The 14516-nt window shown below is 48.3% G+C and overlaps 1 protein-coding gene across 1 annotated transcript; it reads right to left on the bottom strand.

Moving 5' to 3' along the window:
- Positions 1 to 2214: 2214 nt before the first annotated feature.
- Positions 2215 to 13249, bottom strand: cnppd1 (cyclin Pas1/PHO80 domain containing 1). The gene is made up of 8 exons (XM_063009712.1): positions 13096 to 13249; positions 12177 to 12279; positions 10499 to 10580; positions 10164 to 10284; positions 9952 to 10080; positions 9095 to 9156; positions 8711 to 8828; positions 2215 to 6576 (listed from the first exon to the last, which is right to left on the bottom strand). Exons 1-8 carry the CDS (start codon positions 13156 to 13158, stop codon positions 6082 to 6084), a joined length of 1173 nt encoding a protein of 390 aa, XP_062865782.1. The 5' UTR covers positions 13159 to 13249; the 3' UTR covers positions 2215 to 6081.
- Between the last annotated feature and the right edge of the window lie 1267 nt (positions 13250 to 14516).

The raw sequence follows: 14516 nt of genomic DNA, 5'->3' as shown, positions 1-14516 counted from the left end.
AGAGATGTTCCACAACTCTGATTGTGGTACAGTGGAGTCCTAGGGCCTTGGAAATGTTCCACAACTCTGATTGTGGTACAGTGGAGTCCTAGGGCCTTGGAAATGTTCCACAACTCTGATTGTGGTACAGTGGAGTCCTAGGGCCTTGGAAATGTTCTACAACTTTGATTGTGGTACAGTGGAGTCCTAGGGTCTTGGAAATGTTCTGCAACTCTGATTGTGGTACAGTGGAGTCCTAGGGTCTCAGAGATGTTCCACAACTCTGATTGTGGTACAGTGGAGTCCTAGGGCCTTGAAAATGTTCCACAACTCTGATTGTGGTACAGTGGAGTCCTAGGGCCTTGGAAATGTTCCACAACTCTGTTCTACAACTCTGATTGTGGTACAGTGGAGTCCTAGGGTCTCAGAGATGTTACGCAACTCTGAATGTGGTACAGTGGAGTCCTAGGGTCTTGGATATGGCTGTCCAGGCCTACTTGTCCAACAGCAGTGGCTGGCCTTACAAAGTACGTGCAGAACTCCTAAACCTTTCTAAGCTTTTCCAGACGAGAAATCAGCCACCCGAGATTCGAACCCCTGTAATTTAACACTGCACCACATGAGTGCGCATGCTGAAACACGTGTTGCCGGTTTGAGACGCAGCCCCATCCGTGAACTGCTAACATGCCAAAGTTCTCACAGGTCAAGCCAAATTTAGCGCTCGGCCTCAGGGGTATGGAGGATCACGCAACATCTCCTGAGGGACACGCGGCCCGGAGGAGCTTCTGTCACAGGATTCACCGAGTCCTGCAGCACCTACACTGTAGTGCCAAAAGTATGTGGACACCCCTTATAACTAACAGGTTCAGATGTTTTGATCTGGTGCCAGCAGTTTAGGGAAGGCCCTTTCCAGCTCCAGCATGACCGTGCCCGTGTGCACAAAGCACATCTATAATGGCATAGTTTGAACAATTTAGTTTGATGGAACACCCCTGAACGTGTAAAATATGAGGCGTGCCCATTCAAATACTCTTGTATATTAATGGGCACAAATTCCCACAGACACACTCTGAAGTCTTGATCCACATAGTCTTTTTCTATTGCAACTGTATAAATACAGTGGTGGGAAAAAGTATTTGCCCCCAACTTGATTCTATGATTGTGTCTGCCACTAGAGCACTCGATGTTTTTCCGGAAGCTTCTGTGACCCCCTGGATGAGTTGGCGCTCAGCCCTTGGGACTAATTTTAGCCAGCCAGGCAGGTTTCCTTCATTTGTAATGACTAGCTCTGACGATGGAATCCTTGAGCCTCGGAAACGGCTTTATCACCCTCGGATCTTGGCATAGTGTTCCTGTAGAAACTTTAAGGTTAAGTTTAAAGGTGGTCAGGGTACAACGGTGTCGGAGTCTAAAACTCTCGGTAAAACTGATATTTTACTCAACTCGCATTTTACATTTTTCACTACAGTTTCTGTCGTTTTACCCCGAGGTGGTTCTGATGGAAACCTGTTTACCCGCCCGAGGTTAAGGAATGAAGTCGAGACCGCCGAGCCAACGATGCTGCTCCTGCCGGATGTGACGGGAACCTGGCGTGTTTGCACCAAGTATGTCAAGAACTCACTACAGACTTTATCACAGACTGGACTGAATAATAACTCATATTATTTATTTATTTATTGCTAAATCTTATTTATTTAAAGTATCCTCCAGACCACCCAAGAAGGATGGGCCCTGCTGAGTTTGGTTCCTCTGAAGGTTTCTTCCTGTAATTTTCAGGGAGTTTTTCCTCGCCACAGTCGCCCTCGGCTTGCTCAACAGGGGTTTTTGTATCTGTTGGTCCTGGATTTTGTAAAGTTGCTTTGAGACAATGTCTATTGTAAAAAGCGCTATATAAATAAATCGGACTTGACAACAATTGTTCGGTGGGTATGTAAGGATGGCCAAATTGGCTTTTCATTGCTTCTAGATAGGAATGAGAGTGAGCGAACTGGCCCTGTGTTTCTGGGTGGTCCAAGACCCACTGCGTCTTTGACCAGGATGAAGCGCTCTGCCCACTGTTTTGGCAAGGCTCGGAAGTCAAAGTCTCACTGATGCCAACAGACTTCACTGGCTGGTCTAGATGGGGACTCCTATTAAAGATTATGTGTCTCGTGACCACTAGAGGTCGCCAGAGTGCACAAGGGAAACACGAACATCCAAAAAACAGATAAAAAAATAAATAAAGACAGAAACAAGTTTTGATATTTGCGTCCAGTCAAACCCTTTATTCGATCCTCCAGTCCGTTAACCAAAACAAAATGAACTGGGATGCATTGGAACTCAGAAGGAGAAAGCGGCGTTAACAAAAAGGAAGCTGAAGCCAAACTGAACACAACAGATCGAGAGCCGTTAGAAAACAAACCACCCTAGATTCCTCAGACTAATAAAACTCTTTATAGATTCTTCGACCGTGGAAGGATGAGCGACCGACGAGCCGCTGGTCAATCGCTCGATGGGTTTCGAACCCGTACGCTGGAGGTTTCAGGATCCAGCCCGACTTGCTGAGATTTCACAGTTGATGTCGGAAGGAACCAAAATGTGGGTGTCAGGAATAACAACAACTAACAGAACAGAACCTTTCAACCCTGACGTCACATCTGATACCATTACTGCTTCTGTACTGGTCCCGGTTTGGTCCGGTCCCGTCAGCCACGGCAAACACTCTGGTCCTGAAGAAGAGGCACGAGTATCCTAACATCCTAGAGCTCCTAAAACATGTTTCTTTTATATATATATATATTTTTTTTCTTTATGCACTTTCTCCCTTTTAGCGCGTCCAATTGCCCGATTGCGTCACGCTTCCTCTCCACCGATGCCGATCCCCGCTCCGACTGAGGAGAACGAAGCTAACCCACGCCCCCTCCGACACGTGCGCAGCAGCCGTACGCATCTTATCACCTTCGCTTTGACGAGTGCCGTGCAGCTCAGCGTTGTGTACGGAGGGACACACCCCGAGAGCACTCTTTTCTCATCTCTGTGCAGGCGCCATCAATCAGCCAGCAGAGGTCGTAATCGCACCAGTCATGAGAGAGAGAGACCCAATCCGGCTTAGTCCCGCCCGTATCTGAACAACAGGCCGATCGTCGTTCATGTGGCCGCTCAGCCTCCGCCGGCAAGGCAGAGCCGAGACTCGATACGATGTATTCCAGATCCCAGCTCTGGCTCCAGCGTGTGTTTTTACCTGAGCGGCCCTAAGACCTGCTTCTTTACACCAGCCAGCGGTGGATTCCTTGACCAGACAGTAGGAGTCGCTGTTGCAGAGGCAACTGACCTTCCCTGCCACTTCGGTACCATCAGTGGTATTCAAACTCAAGAACTCAAGCTCCCAGTGGCGGTTTGCTGACATATTAGACCAGCAAGCGCTCCAAAATTACATGTTTTATTTGTACTATTACTAATATATATATATTGATGCATTTTCTCCCCATTTCCCTCCCGATTTAGCGACTCAATTTTGTCGTCCGCTGCTGACAGATACCAGACTGCATCCGAGGAGAGCACGTCGCTGTACACGCCTCCTCCTCTCGCCCAGGCGTCTCTTCCGCCAATCAGGGTCCTCACACAGCGTATGAAGACCCACCCACCCACACATAGTCCGGCCCCCACCCTGCAGATACGGTGGCCAATTAGTATCTGCTGCAGGCACTGCCAATCATGCCCGCTAGATGCCGCCCAGTGGAGACTACTAATATTATGTTCACAGTACTCGCTAAAGACCCGGAGCTCTCGAGCTCGAACCCCAGGCTGTAATATCGACCCGGCCAGGCTGACGGGACTCGATCCAAGACGCCTCATGCAACTAAAATCTAATCCTTCCAAAAGTAACAGAACTTGAATGATATCCTCAGCAAACAGTAAAACAAAGGGAATAAATAAATCCTCTCTCTTCGTTTCTCCTGCAAACCTTTGCCCGTCAGAAGGTGGCCGATATATATTCCTGTACAAACATTTCATATAAAATTAAAACAGCGGAACCCCGAGAGCTAACCTGGACGAGGAGGAACGCGTGGAAGCACAATGGTAAAGGAACTACATGCAAGATCATAGACCTTTCATATCGATCTGCTTTTAGTAGCACTATTATTATCATGTATTTACCGCTGCACTGATAGAACGTCCGTGTGGTGATTATTATGTCGATGGGACGATGGTAGCCTAGTGGTTAGAGCTTTGGGCTATTTATTGAAAGGTTGAGAGTTCAAATACCAGCTCCGTCATGCAGCCACTGTTGGGGCCTTGAGCCATTTTTAGACAAGTTGGGACCTTGAACTCTGACCCCAGCTTCCAAATAAGCTTCGATATGCGAAGAAAGAATTTCGTTGCACTGTACACTATTCTACTCTATATATTATTACTTTTACCTTTATCCTGCCATCCTATTACTCAGGGGCCCAAGAGTGGCAACTTGGCAATGGTGGGGTTTGAACAGACAACCTTCCCCCCAACACTGCCCCTTTACTACTGTATTATTATTAATATTATTGGGGGATTTAGCCTAATCTGGCAACTCTGCCTGCACTCTAGAGACCTATTGAATCTAAATCAGCGACGGTCGCAGCTTCCCACTTCTCACAGCACAGAGCCCAAGTGAGGAGTCGATGGTCAGGGTATGTGCATATACGACATATAAAGATATTCTATTCTACTCTATATATTATTACTTTTACCTTTATCCTGCTATCCTATTACTCAGGGGCCCAAGAGTGGCAACTTGGCAATGGTGGGGTTTGAACAGACAACCTTCCCCCCAACACTGCCCCTTTACTACTGTATTATTATTATTATTATTATTAATGTTATTGGGGGATTTTGCCTAATCTGGCAACTCTGCCTGCACTCTAGAGACCTATTGAATCTAAATCAATGGGTCGAAGTGAGGAGTCGATGGTCAGGGTCCATGTGGGCTAAGCCCCCGCCCCCTGAGAGATCTGCAGGATTCACAGCATTAACAGGACACCATTAACCAGCTATCCTATTGCTCAGGGGCCCAAGAGGGGCAACTTGGCAGTGGTGGGGCTTGAACCAAGAACCTTCCGATTACTAGTCCAGTACTTGAGCTACCACCGCCCCTTTATTACTGTATTATAACTATTGTTACTATTCTTGGGGGATTTTGCCTAATCTGGCAACTGCCTGCACTGAATAAAATGCGACGAGCACGGAGCTCAAGTGAGGAGTCGATGGTCAGGGTCCATGTGACCTAAGCTCCGCCTCCTGAGAGATCTTTTCACCAGACGGTGGTGGATTTAGGAAGACACCTTCATCCTGCTGTCCTACTGCTCAGGGGCCCAAGAGTGGCAACTTGGCAGTGGTGGGGCTTGAACCGACAACCTTCCGATTACTAGTCCAGTACCTTAACGACTGAGCTACCAGTACCCCCTAATTTACTGTATTATTACTATTAGCATTAGTGGATTTTGCCTAATCTGGCAACCTCTAGAACTCGCAGCTTCCCACTTGAGCGCAGAATAAAATGCGACGAGCACAGAGCTCAAGTGAGGAAGGAGTCGATGGTCAGGGTCCATGTGACCTAAGCTCCGCCTCCTGAGAGATCTTTTCACCAGACTGGTGGATCTCTGCAGCATTCGCAGCATTAACAGGACACCTTTGTTCTGCTATGCTATTGCTCAGGGACCCAAGAGTGGCGTACTGGTGAAGGTGGGGCTTGAACCGACAACCTTCCGATTACTAGTCCAGTACCTTAACGACTGAGCTACCACTGCGCCTTTATTACTGTATTATTACTATTATTATTGGGGGATTTTGCCTAATCTGGCAACTCTGCCTGCACTAATAGAGACCTATTGAATCTAAATCAATGGGTCGAAGTGAGGAGTCGATGGTCAGGGTCCATGTGGGCTAAACTGCCCCGTCATGACCCCCCGATCTTTAAATCTAAGTATCTTGCACGTAGCTCCGGTCACACGCCGCACTCGGTTCCGGTTAGCGCCCCGCCGCCGCTATATTGTGATAAAAATATAAAATCCCGCCGGAAGTTCAAAGCTAACGTTACACATCTATAAAGGAGAAGAGCCGGATTAGTTTCGGGGGCCCGTGATCCCCCTAAGTGGGAATGAGCAGGGCCGGCGCTTTCCCATAAGGCACTGCAGTGTCCGTCAGCGGATTCAAAGGCGATCGCGGTACCGAGGGCGACTGGCCGAGCAGATCGGGAGACGCGAACCAGGCGGACGAGGACGGGCGGCAGCCGGCGGTGACGTTCTGAGCCCGGCACGGTGACGGAGCCGCGCCGGGGTCCCGCCGCTGCCGCCGGACGTCCCAGCTGACCAGAGTGGACAGGACCGAGCTCCAGAAGGCGAAGGCGGGGTTGGGACCGAGAGGAGAGAGGGAGTCGGATCTGTAACGGTGCCGGTGGGGGTCCGGGAGGCGAGGCTTTCCGGCGGCGGGGTCGGTCGGGACGCAGCAGCGAGGGCGGTGAGGATGGACGAGCGTCGAGTTGTCCAGGCCGGAGGCGGGGAGGCCCAGCTGGTGGAGGGCGGCCGAGGCCGCGATGATCCCGGCCACGCTCGCCAGGTACAGAAGACCCAGCATGCACGTCACCTGCGAGGACGAAATCATGTCATTAATCATGGGATGAGATTTCCGACTGTGTCTGTTGGAATTTGTACCATCAGGCACTTTTTAGCGCATCCGATTGTTCAACTTTGCATCGCGCTTCCTCTCTGTCTGTGCCGAACCCCGCCCTGACCGAGGAGATCGGAGCTGACCCGTATCCCCTCCGAAACACGAGCAGCAAGCCGGATGCATTTTGCCACTCGCACATCGATGAGTTTGGCGCCACCTAGCGTTGCATGCGGAGACACGCACCCTAAGGGCGCTCTTCCTCATCTCCTGTGCAGGCGCCTCTGATCAGCCGGCAGAGGTCGTAATCGCATTCTGACAGAGAGAGACCAAATCCGGTTCTTTGTCCCCCCCCCCCCCCCCAACTGAGCAACCGGCCAATCGTTGCCCGTACAGCCGCCCAGCCTCGAACCGGTGAAGCAGAGCTGGATTCGATACCACGTATCAGGAATCCAGCCCTGGTTGCAGCGTGTGTTTTTAACAATCCTGTTAATCCCAAAGGTGTTGGGTGGAGTCGAGGTCAGCCCTTTTCCACCAAAAGAACCATGGTTCTTGAACCGGTTCTGTTCGGGTTTCTTTGAACCTTGGTGTTCTGTAGAGAACTGACTCGTGTTTCCACCAGTTTTTGATCATCGGTGGGCGTTACTTAACGAAAGTTAAGAGCGGTAATATCATGGTGGAGCGTGTGGATTATGTGCGAGCGTTTGTGCTGCTGTTACAGATGTTTGTTTTTATGTAGAAAGCATCGATCTAACTATCGGTGATGAGAAGACGTGACGTGTTCGTCTCAGTTGTTGTTTTATTTAGTTCATTAACGTGAGAAGCGTTTTGCTCTTCGCTCTCACCGCGACCCTCGGCGCAAATAGTCGATTTACTCGGCGCTCGACTCGAGCGATAAAACATCGCTAAAGTTCCACGACAAGAACAAACATCTGTGTGAAATAAGCATCAGATCCAGTCTAAAATACCACGTGTATCCGTGTTTAGCTGGATTCACTTCATGTGTGGTGTTTATGCAGCTCGGGGGGTTAAAAAAGCTTCACGCTTTATTTATCACGTTAAGCGTTTTTCGTTGTCCGGGTCACTTTTATCTCGTCATATCACACAGTTCATCTTTTTAAAAGGCGCTTTGAAAATGTAAGCGGCAAACCGGCTCCGATACTCCGATAGCCCGTTCCGGTTCCCGAACTTGATTTTGAACCGGTACCGCGTGTTTCCACCGGAAAAAAGAGGTTCCAGACAGAGAACCGGCGGGCCGATCTGGCACCACAGGATACTCGGTTATTCAGCCCGAACCGTGACGTCCGTCACTGGGCGTCCGCTGGGGTCTCGTATGGAGCTTAATGCTGCATTTTTATCTTTTAAACTTCACCTGATCACAGTTTGAGCCGGTTTGCCGCTGATATTTTCGAAGCGCCTTTAAAAAAGATGAACCGTGTGATATTACGAGATGAAAGTGACCCGGACAGAACGGAACACGCTTAACGTGATAAATAAAGCGTGAAGCTTTTTTAACTCCCCGAGCTGCATAAACACCACACATGAAGTAAATCCAGCTAAACACAGATACACGTGGTATTATAGACTGGATTTGATGCTTATTTCACACAGATGTTTGTTCGTGTCGTGGAACTTTAGCGATGTTTTATCGCTCGAGTCGAGCGCCGAGTAAATCGGCTATTTGCGCCGAGAGTCGCGGTGAAACCGAAGCACAAAACGCTTCTCACGTTAATGAACTAAAGAAAACAAAAACTGAGACGAACACGTCACGTCTTCTCATCACCGATTGTTAGATCGCTGCTTTTTACATAGAAACAAACATCTGTAACAGCAGCACAAAAGCTCGCACATAATCCACACACTCCACCATGATATTATTACCGCTCTTAACTCTTAGTACGTAACGCCCACCGCTGATGACGCTGCTTGGTTCTCAAAAACTGGTGGAAACGCGCGTCGGTTCACTACAGAACACCGAGGTTCAGAGAAACCTGAACAGAACCGGTTCAAGAACCACGGTTCTTTTGGTGGAAAAGGGGAATGTAAGACTTTGGCAAGTGGAAGATGCCTCCCCCCCCCAGCCCAGACAAACCCAATTAAACTCGTATTTTACCTTGGTGAAGTGCTGGTAGATGGCGCCGAGCGCCTGCTTCCAGTCGGCCTGCTCCAGCAGCACACACAGATCGGTGTAGGTGTACCAGCCGCGCTCCGTGCCCTGCCGCTCGGCGACGCTGTCGAACAGATCACGACAGATCAGATCCTATAACCGTGTGGCGTTCGAGTCGGAATCTCTGAGGTGCTATCAGCAGGCCGGGCCTCTACACAGACGTGAGCGGTAGGTAGGTCTGGTCCCGTGTTTCACGGTACAACAGGACAGGCTAATATGAAAAACCTAAACATTACTACCGAGGGACCAGGGAATTCACTGAGGTAAAAAATAATAATAATCAAGCCCTACGTAACGTCGTCCAGGATTCACGTTCACCAGAACACTGACCTGCTCTCCAGTCGGCTGAGCACCTTGAAGAATTCACCGGGCTCAGCAAACAGGCACCAGTCCTGAAATACACAGATCAGAAGATGCAGACTTAAATACCATAACATTAAAACCACCTCCTAGTTTCTACACTCACTGTCCATGTTATCAGCTCCACTTACCATATAGAAGCACTTTGTAGTTCTACAATTACTGACTGTAGTACATCTGATTCACCCTGTTCTTCAATGGTCAGGACCCCCACAGGACCACCACAGAGCAGGTATTATTTAGGTGATGGATCATTCTCAGCACTGCAGTGACACTGACATGGTGCTGGTGTGTTAGTGTGTGTTGTGCTGGTATGAGTGGAGTTTTTAAGCACCGTGTCCACTCACTGTCCACTCTATTAGACGCTCCTACCTAGTCGGTCCACCTTGTAGATGTAAAGTCAGAGACGATCGCTCATCTATTGCTGCTGTTTGAGTCGGTCATCTTCTAGACCTTCATCAGTGGTCCACAGGTCGGTGGACTATTCTCAGTCCAGCAGTGACAGTGAGGTGTTTAAAAACTCCAGCGGCGCTGCTGTGTCTGATCCACTCATACCAGCACAACACACACTAACACACCACCACCATGTCAGTGTCACTGCAGTGCTGAGAATGATCCACCACCTAAATAATACCTGCTCTGTGGTGGTCCTGTGGGGGGTCCTGACCATTGAAGAACAGGGTGAAACAGATGGACTACAGTCAGTAATTGTAGAACTACAAAGTGCTTCTATATGGTAAGTGGGGCTGATAACATGGACAGTGAGTGTAGAAACAATGCATCAGTGTAGCCGGACCTGTATACTATACTGTGTGACCTGGGCTTACAATGGCGTTGAGGAAGTTCAGCTCCAGGGTGTTGACGGTCTGGACGTCCAGCTTGCCGGCCGCGCCCCATTCGTCGTTGAAGACCTCCTCCTCCTCGCCTTCGTCGTACAGATATTTACTAGCCACCATCTGCAGGGGAAGATCAGGGTATGTGAGTGCTGGGGATGAAAGAGGGATCAGAAGAACAACACCGAGTCGAAGCGAGAGCTCACCATGGAGATCAGGAAGAGGTCGGAGGACGAGATCTGCTGCAGGTATTCGGGGTTTCGGTGTCTGAGCCTTTCGATGTAAACCAGCGCCAGCATCATGGCGCATGGCGAGATGCACGCTTCTCTGTGAGGAGGAAGAAGGAACGTGAAGCTGGACGTCTAAACATCTGTGCAAAGTATGTGGACACCTGACCGAGAGCTGACCACTCGTTCAGACCAGAGAGCATCAGAGGTCAGACCTGTCAACTGACCGTTATTGGGTTTTTTTTGGAATTGGTGGACGCAATAATCAGAAGGGTGTCCACATACTTTCGACCACATTGAAAAATAAAACTCACCGGGCCACGTGGGCGGCGTATTTCTTACGAAGTTTCCGTATTGGGCTCGGGGCCGATTTCTGCAGCAGCTCCACTGCGATATCTGGACGTAAACAAACAAGTCGTTTGAGGTCAAAAGGTGTAAAGCTGTGCCTGTCAGTCATTTTCAATAAATAGACTTCAGGTCAGTCCCCGTTAGTCCCAGTGAAAGACACCATGTGATATGTGCCTTTCAGGCAGGTTGGTGCCTGTCAGTCCTAGTAAAAGTCACCATGTGATGTGTGCCTTTAAGGTAGGTGAAAGTCACCATGTGACAAGTACCTTTCAGGCAGGTTGGTGCCTGTCAGTCATAGTAGAAGAAACCATGTGACATGTGCCTTTCAGGCAGGTTGGTGCCTGTGAAAAACACCATGTAGGATGTGCCTTTCAGGCAGGTTGGTGCCGGTCAGTCAGTAACAGTGAAAAACACCATGTGGCACGTGCCTTTCTGGCAGGTTAGTGCCTGTCAGTCCAAGTAAAAGACACCATGTGACATGTGCCTTTCAGGCAGGTTGGTGCCTGTCAGTCCTAGTGAAAGACACCATGTGACATGTGCCTTTCAGGCAGGTTGGTGCCTGTCAGTCCTAGTGAAAGACACCATGTGACATGTGACTTTCAGGCAGGTTGGTGCCTGTGAAAAACACCATGTAGGATGTGCCTTTCAGGCAGGTTGGTGCCTGTCAGTCAGTAACAGTGAAAAACACCATGTGGCACGTGCCTTTCAGGCAGGTTAGTGCCCGTCAGTCCAAGTAAAAGACACCATGTGACATGTGCCTTTCAGGAAGGTTGGTGCCTGTGAAAAACACCATGTAGGATGTGCCTTTCAGGCAGGTTGGTACCTGTCAGTCAGTAACAGTGAAAAACACCATGTGGCACGTGCCTTTCAGGCAGGTTAGTGCCTGTCAGTCCAAGTAAAAGACACCATGTGACATGTGCCTTTCAGGCAGGTTGGTGCCTGTCAGTCCTAGTGAAAGACACCATGTGACATGTGCCTTTCAGGCAGGTTGGTGCCTGTCAGTCCTAGTAAAAGACACCATGTGACATGTGACTTTCAGGCAGGTTGGTGCCTGTCAGTCCTAGTAAAAGACACCATGTGACATGTACCTTTCAGGACAGTTGTGCCTGTCAGTCAGTCGCAATGAAAGACACCATGTGACATGTGCCTTTCAGGCAGGTCTGTGCCTGTCAGTCCATCAGTCCCAGTGAAAGACACCATGTGACAAGTACCTTTCAGTCAGGTTGGTGCCTGTCAGTCCTAGTAAAAGACACGATGTGACATGTGCCTTTCAGGCAGGTTGGTGCCCGGTCAGTTATCTCTAGTAAAAGACACCATGTGACATGTGCCTTTCAGGAAGGTTGGTGCCTGTGAAAAACACCATGTAGGATGTGCCTTTCAGGCAGGTTGGTGCCTGTCAGTCCCAGTGAAAGACACCATGTGACACGTGCCTGTCAGTCAGTCCTAGTAAAATACAGATAGCCTAAACTGGTCAGTCTGTGCCCAACAGTGCCGATAAAAGACGCTTTACCCAAACCTGTCGGTCAGCCCCAGTAAAATACATGTGGCTTGTGCCCGTCAGTCAGTCCTGGTCATTGACAACTGGCCTTAGTTAGACGGTGGAGAGGTAAAAAATTTTTTTTTTTCGTTTTAGTATAACCTCACCTGTAACAGGACAGGAAAGCGCATCCAGAGAAGCTTCCTGATCCAGGCCGTAGTACAAACGCTTCCTGACCCGTTCGGAGAGTCTCTGATGTCCAGGGACGAACTAAAAACAAATAGGAACATTTATTTATTATTACTTTATTATTTATTAGGATTTTAACGTCATGTTTATGTTTGGAAGAAATCAAATGGAGAACATGCTAAACTCTTTAGAAGGAATGTGCAGAGACGAGAATCGAAACCAGGTCCACATAATGATGTGTGGCAATCACTTTGCCACCCACTAAAACTTAAATATACAAACTACAGTGGTACAGCCGGTTAATCCATACCACTCACTGTCTGCGAGAGGTTTGGCATGTTCACCTACTTCTAAAACATGCATTGTTTGGACGGGTGGCTCCAAATGAGACAGAGAGTGAATAACTGTGAATAAATTGTCCAAATTGGACCCACCGCGATCCTGACCAGGATGATCAGGTTGCACCTGGTCTCATTCAGCTGTCAGTTACTCATACTACAGTATATAGTCAGTATACGAGGGCTGCGCCTGTGTATGTGTACTAATACTAGCATACTAAACAGTATGCCAGTGTTATTAGAACGCTATTCTCAGCATACTTTTCTAGTATACTACGTAGAACAGTAGTATGCAAGTACGGATTTTACGCCTGTCAACAAGGCCTCCAACTTGGCTCTTTAATCAGGACCAAGTCAGTATTTTATACAAGATGTATCACAAAAATGTGCTTATGTACAACTTTAAACGTATAAATAGGCGCATTTGTGTCACTAACGTGTGTTAAATCCTAAATTTAAAACTAACACGAACTCCGCCGTCGTGAGGACAGCAATGGCTACCCGGAACATGCTAACCCGTTACTGACAGTTCTCGTCAACACAAACCTGAAATACTCACCGTGAACTCTTGAAAGTCCGAGAAAGTAAACATTCGCTCATCAAACAGATCCCCAAAATCCATGTTTTCAATCTACAAAATCTACAAACGCCACATTAGAAGTGTAAAGCCCCGGTAAACATGCAGCAAAGGTGTCGCCTTCAGACGCCCTTTTCCTCAGCAGCGGCTGAACCCCGATCCGAGTCCTGCTTGAACCGTAGTGCACTAAGCAGTGTATAAAGACGTTACTCTTTGCACAGTATAGTGCGCATGTGTAGGGAACAAGAGGCTATTTGGAACACAACCATTACTTGACAAATATAGAAACGCGGTAAAACTAGTCACTTAGCTCATGTTTGTTAAAGCGACAGTTCGACCAAAATGTATTTATTTAATAATTTATTAGGATGTATTTATTTATTTGGAATTTAACGTCATATTTTAGACACTTTGGTTACATTCATGACCGAAACTAGTCACTCATTAGACAAGATTCATCAGTTCACAAGTTTAATGTCATACACAGTCATGGCCAATTCACCTCACTTGCACTTGGGTATCGAACCCAGGACCTTCTTGCAGTGAGGCGACAGTGCTCCCTCATGTACGGCATATTATCTTTTCACCAGTTCTACACTGTTAGTACATTCCCACTAACAGTTGTAGTTGTAGCTTAGTGGTTAAGGCACTGGACTAGTAATCAGAAGGTTGCCGGTTCAAGCCCCACCATCACCAGATTGCCACTGTTGGGTCCTTGAGCAAGACCCTTAACCCTCAATTGCTCAGATTGTATACCGTCACAACTGTAAGTCGCTTTGGATGAATGCGTCTGCTAAATGTTGAAAATGAAACTAACTATTCCGCCCAGGTCAGGGTTGCAGTGGATCCTCTGGTCGCAAGGCTGTAATACACCATATTACACAGGGTGGCAATCCACACCTAGGTTTAATTTAGCCAGTCCACCTACTGCATGTTTTGGCAAGTACACAACAGAAATAGTGAGCAAAGGCCAGGATTGAACCACAGTCCTCGGGATACATGTCTCTGTGCGGTACCTACACTGTACCTACACCTTGCTTTTGCCTTTACTTCTGAAACCCGAAGCACAAATTTACACACCATGTCAGTTCTAACCAAACCAGGTCATCATGGTGATGCAGCGGGTAATGTTGGTGCCTCACATCTCGAGGAAGCCAGGCAGGAGCTTCACCTCCCTTTGTACACATGCTGGATGAGAAGGCCTGGCTTGTGCTCAGGACTTTATAGTTTCTCTGCAGCAAAACCATGTCTGTGTCTCGCTTTGGGCCTTCCCCAAACTGCTGCCACAAAGTTGGAAGCATAAATGCTATTGTATACAATCGATTTCCTACATTTGTTAGTCACTGGCTGACTGGGTGGAGATCACATATCCAACTTCCCCTCTGATACATACAAAGCCGTCA

This window comes from Trichomycterus rosablanca, chromosome 15 (assembly GCF_030014385.1).
Source record: "Trichomycterus rosablanca isolate fTriRos1 chromosome 15, fTriRos1.hap1, whole genome shotgun sequence".
Lineage (NCBI taxonomy): Eukaryota > Metazoa > Chordata > Actinopteri > Siluriformes > Trichomycteridae > Trichomycterus > Trichomycterus rosablanca.
The sequence above is the reverse complement of the archived record's forward strand: the minus strand, read 5'-3'. Positions and strand labels throughout refer to the sequence as shown.

Coding starts and splice junctions, on each gene's coding strand:
- cnppd1 (XM_063009712.1), bottom strand. CDS start 13,158: ATGGATTTTGGGGATCTGTTTGATGAGCGAATGTTTACTTTCTCGGAC. Junction 10,581..12,176: donor GCTTTCCTGTCCTGTTACAG/GTGAGGTTATAC, acceptor GTTTACGTCCAG/ATATCGCAGTGGAGCTGCTG. Junction 10,285..10,498: donor TACGCCGCCCACGTGGCCCG/GTGAGTTTTATT, acceptor TCCTCCTCACAG/AGAAGCGTGCATCTCGCCAT.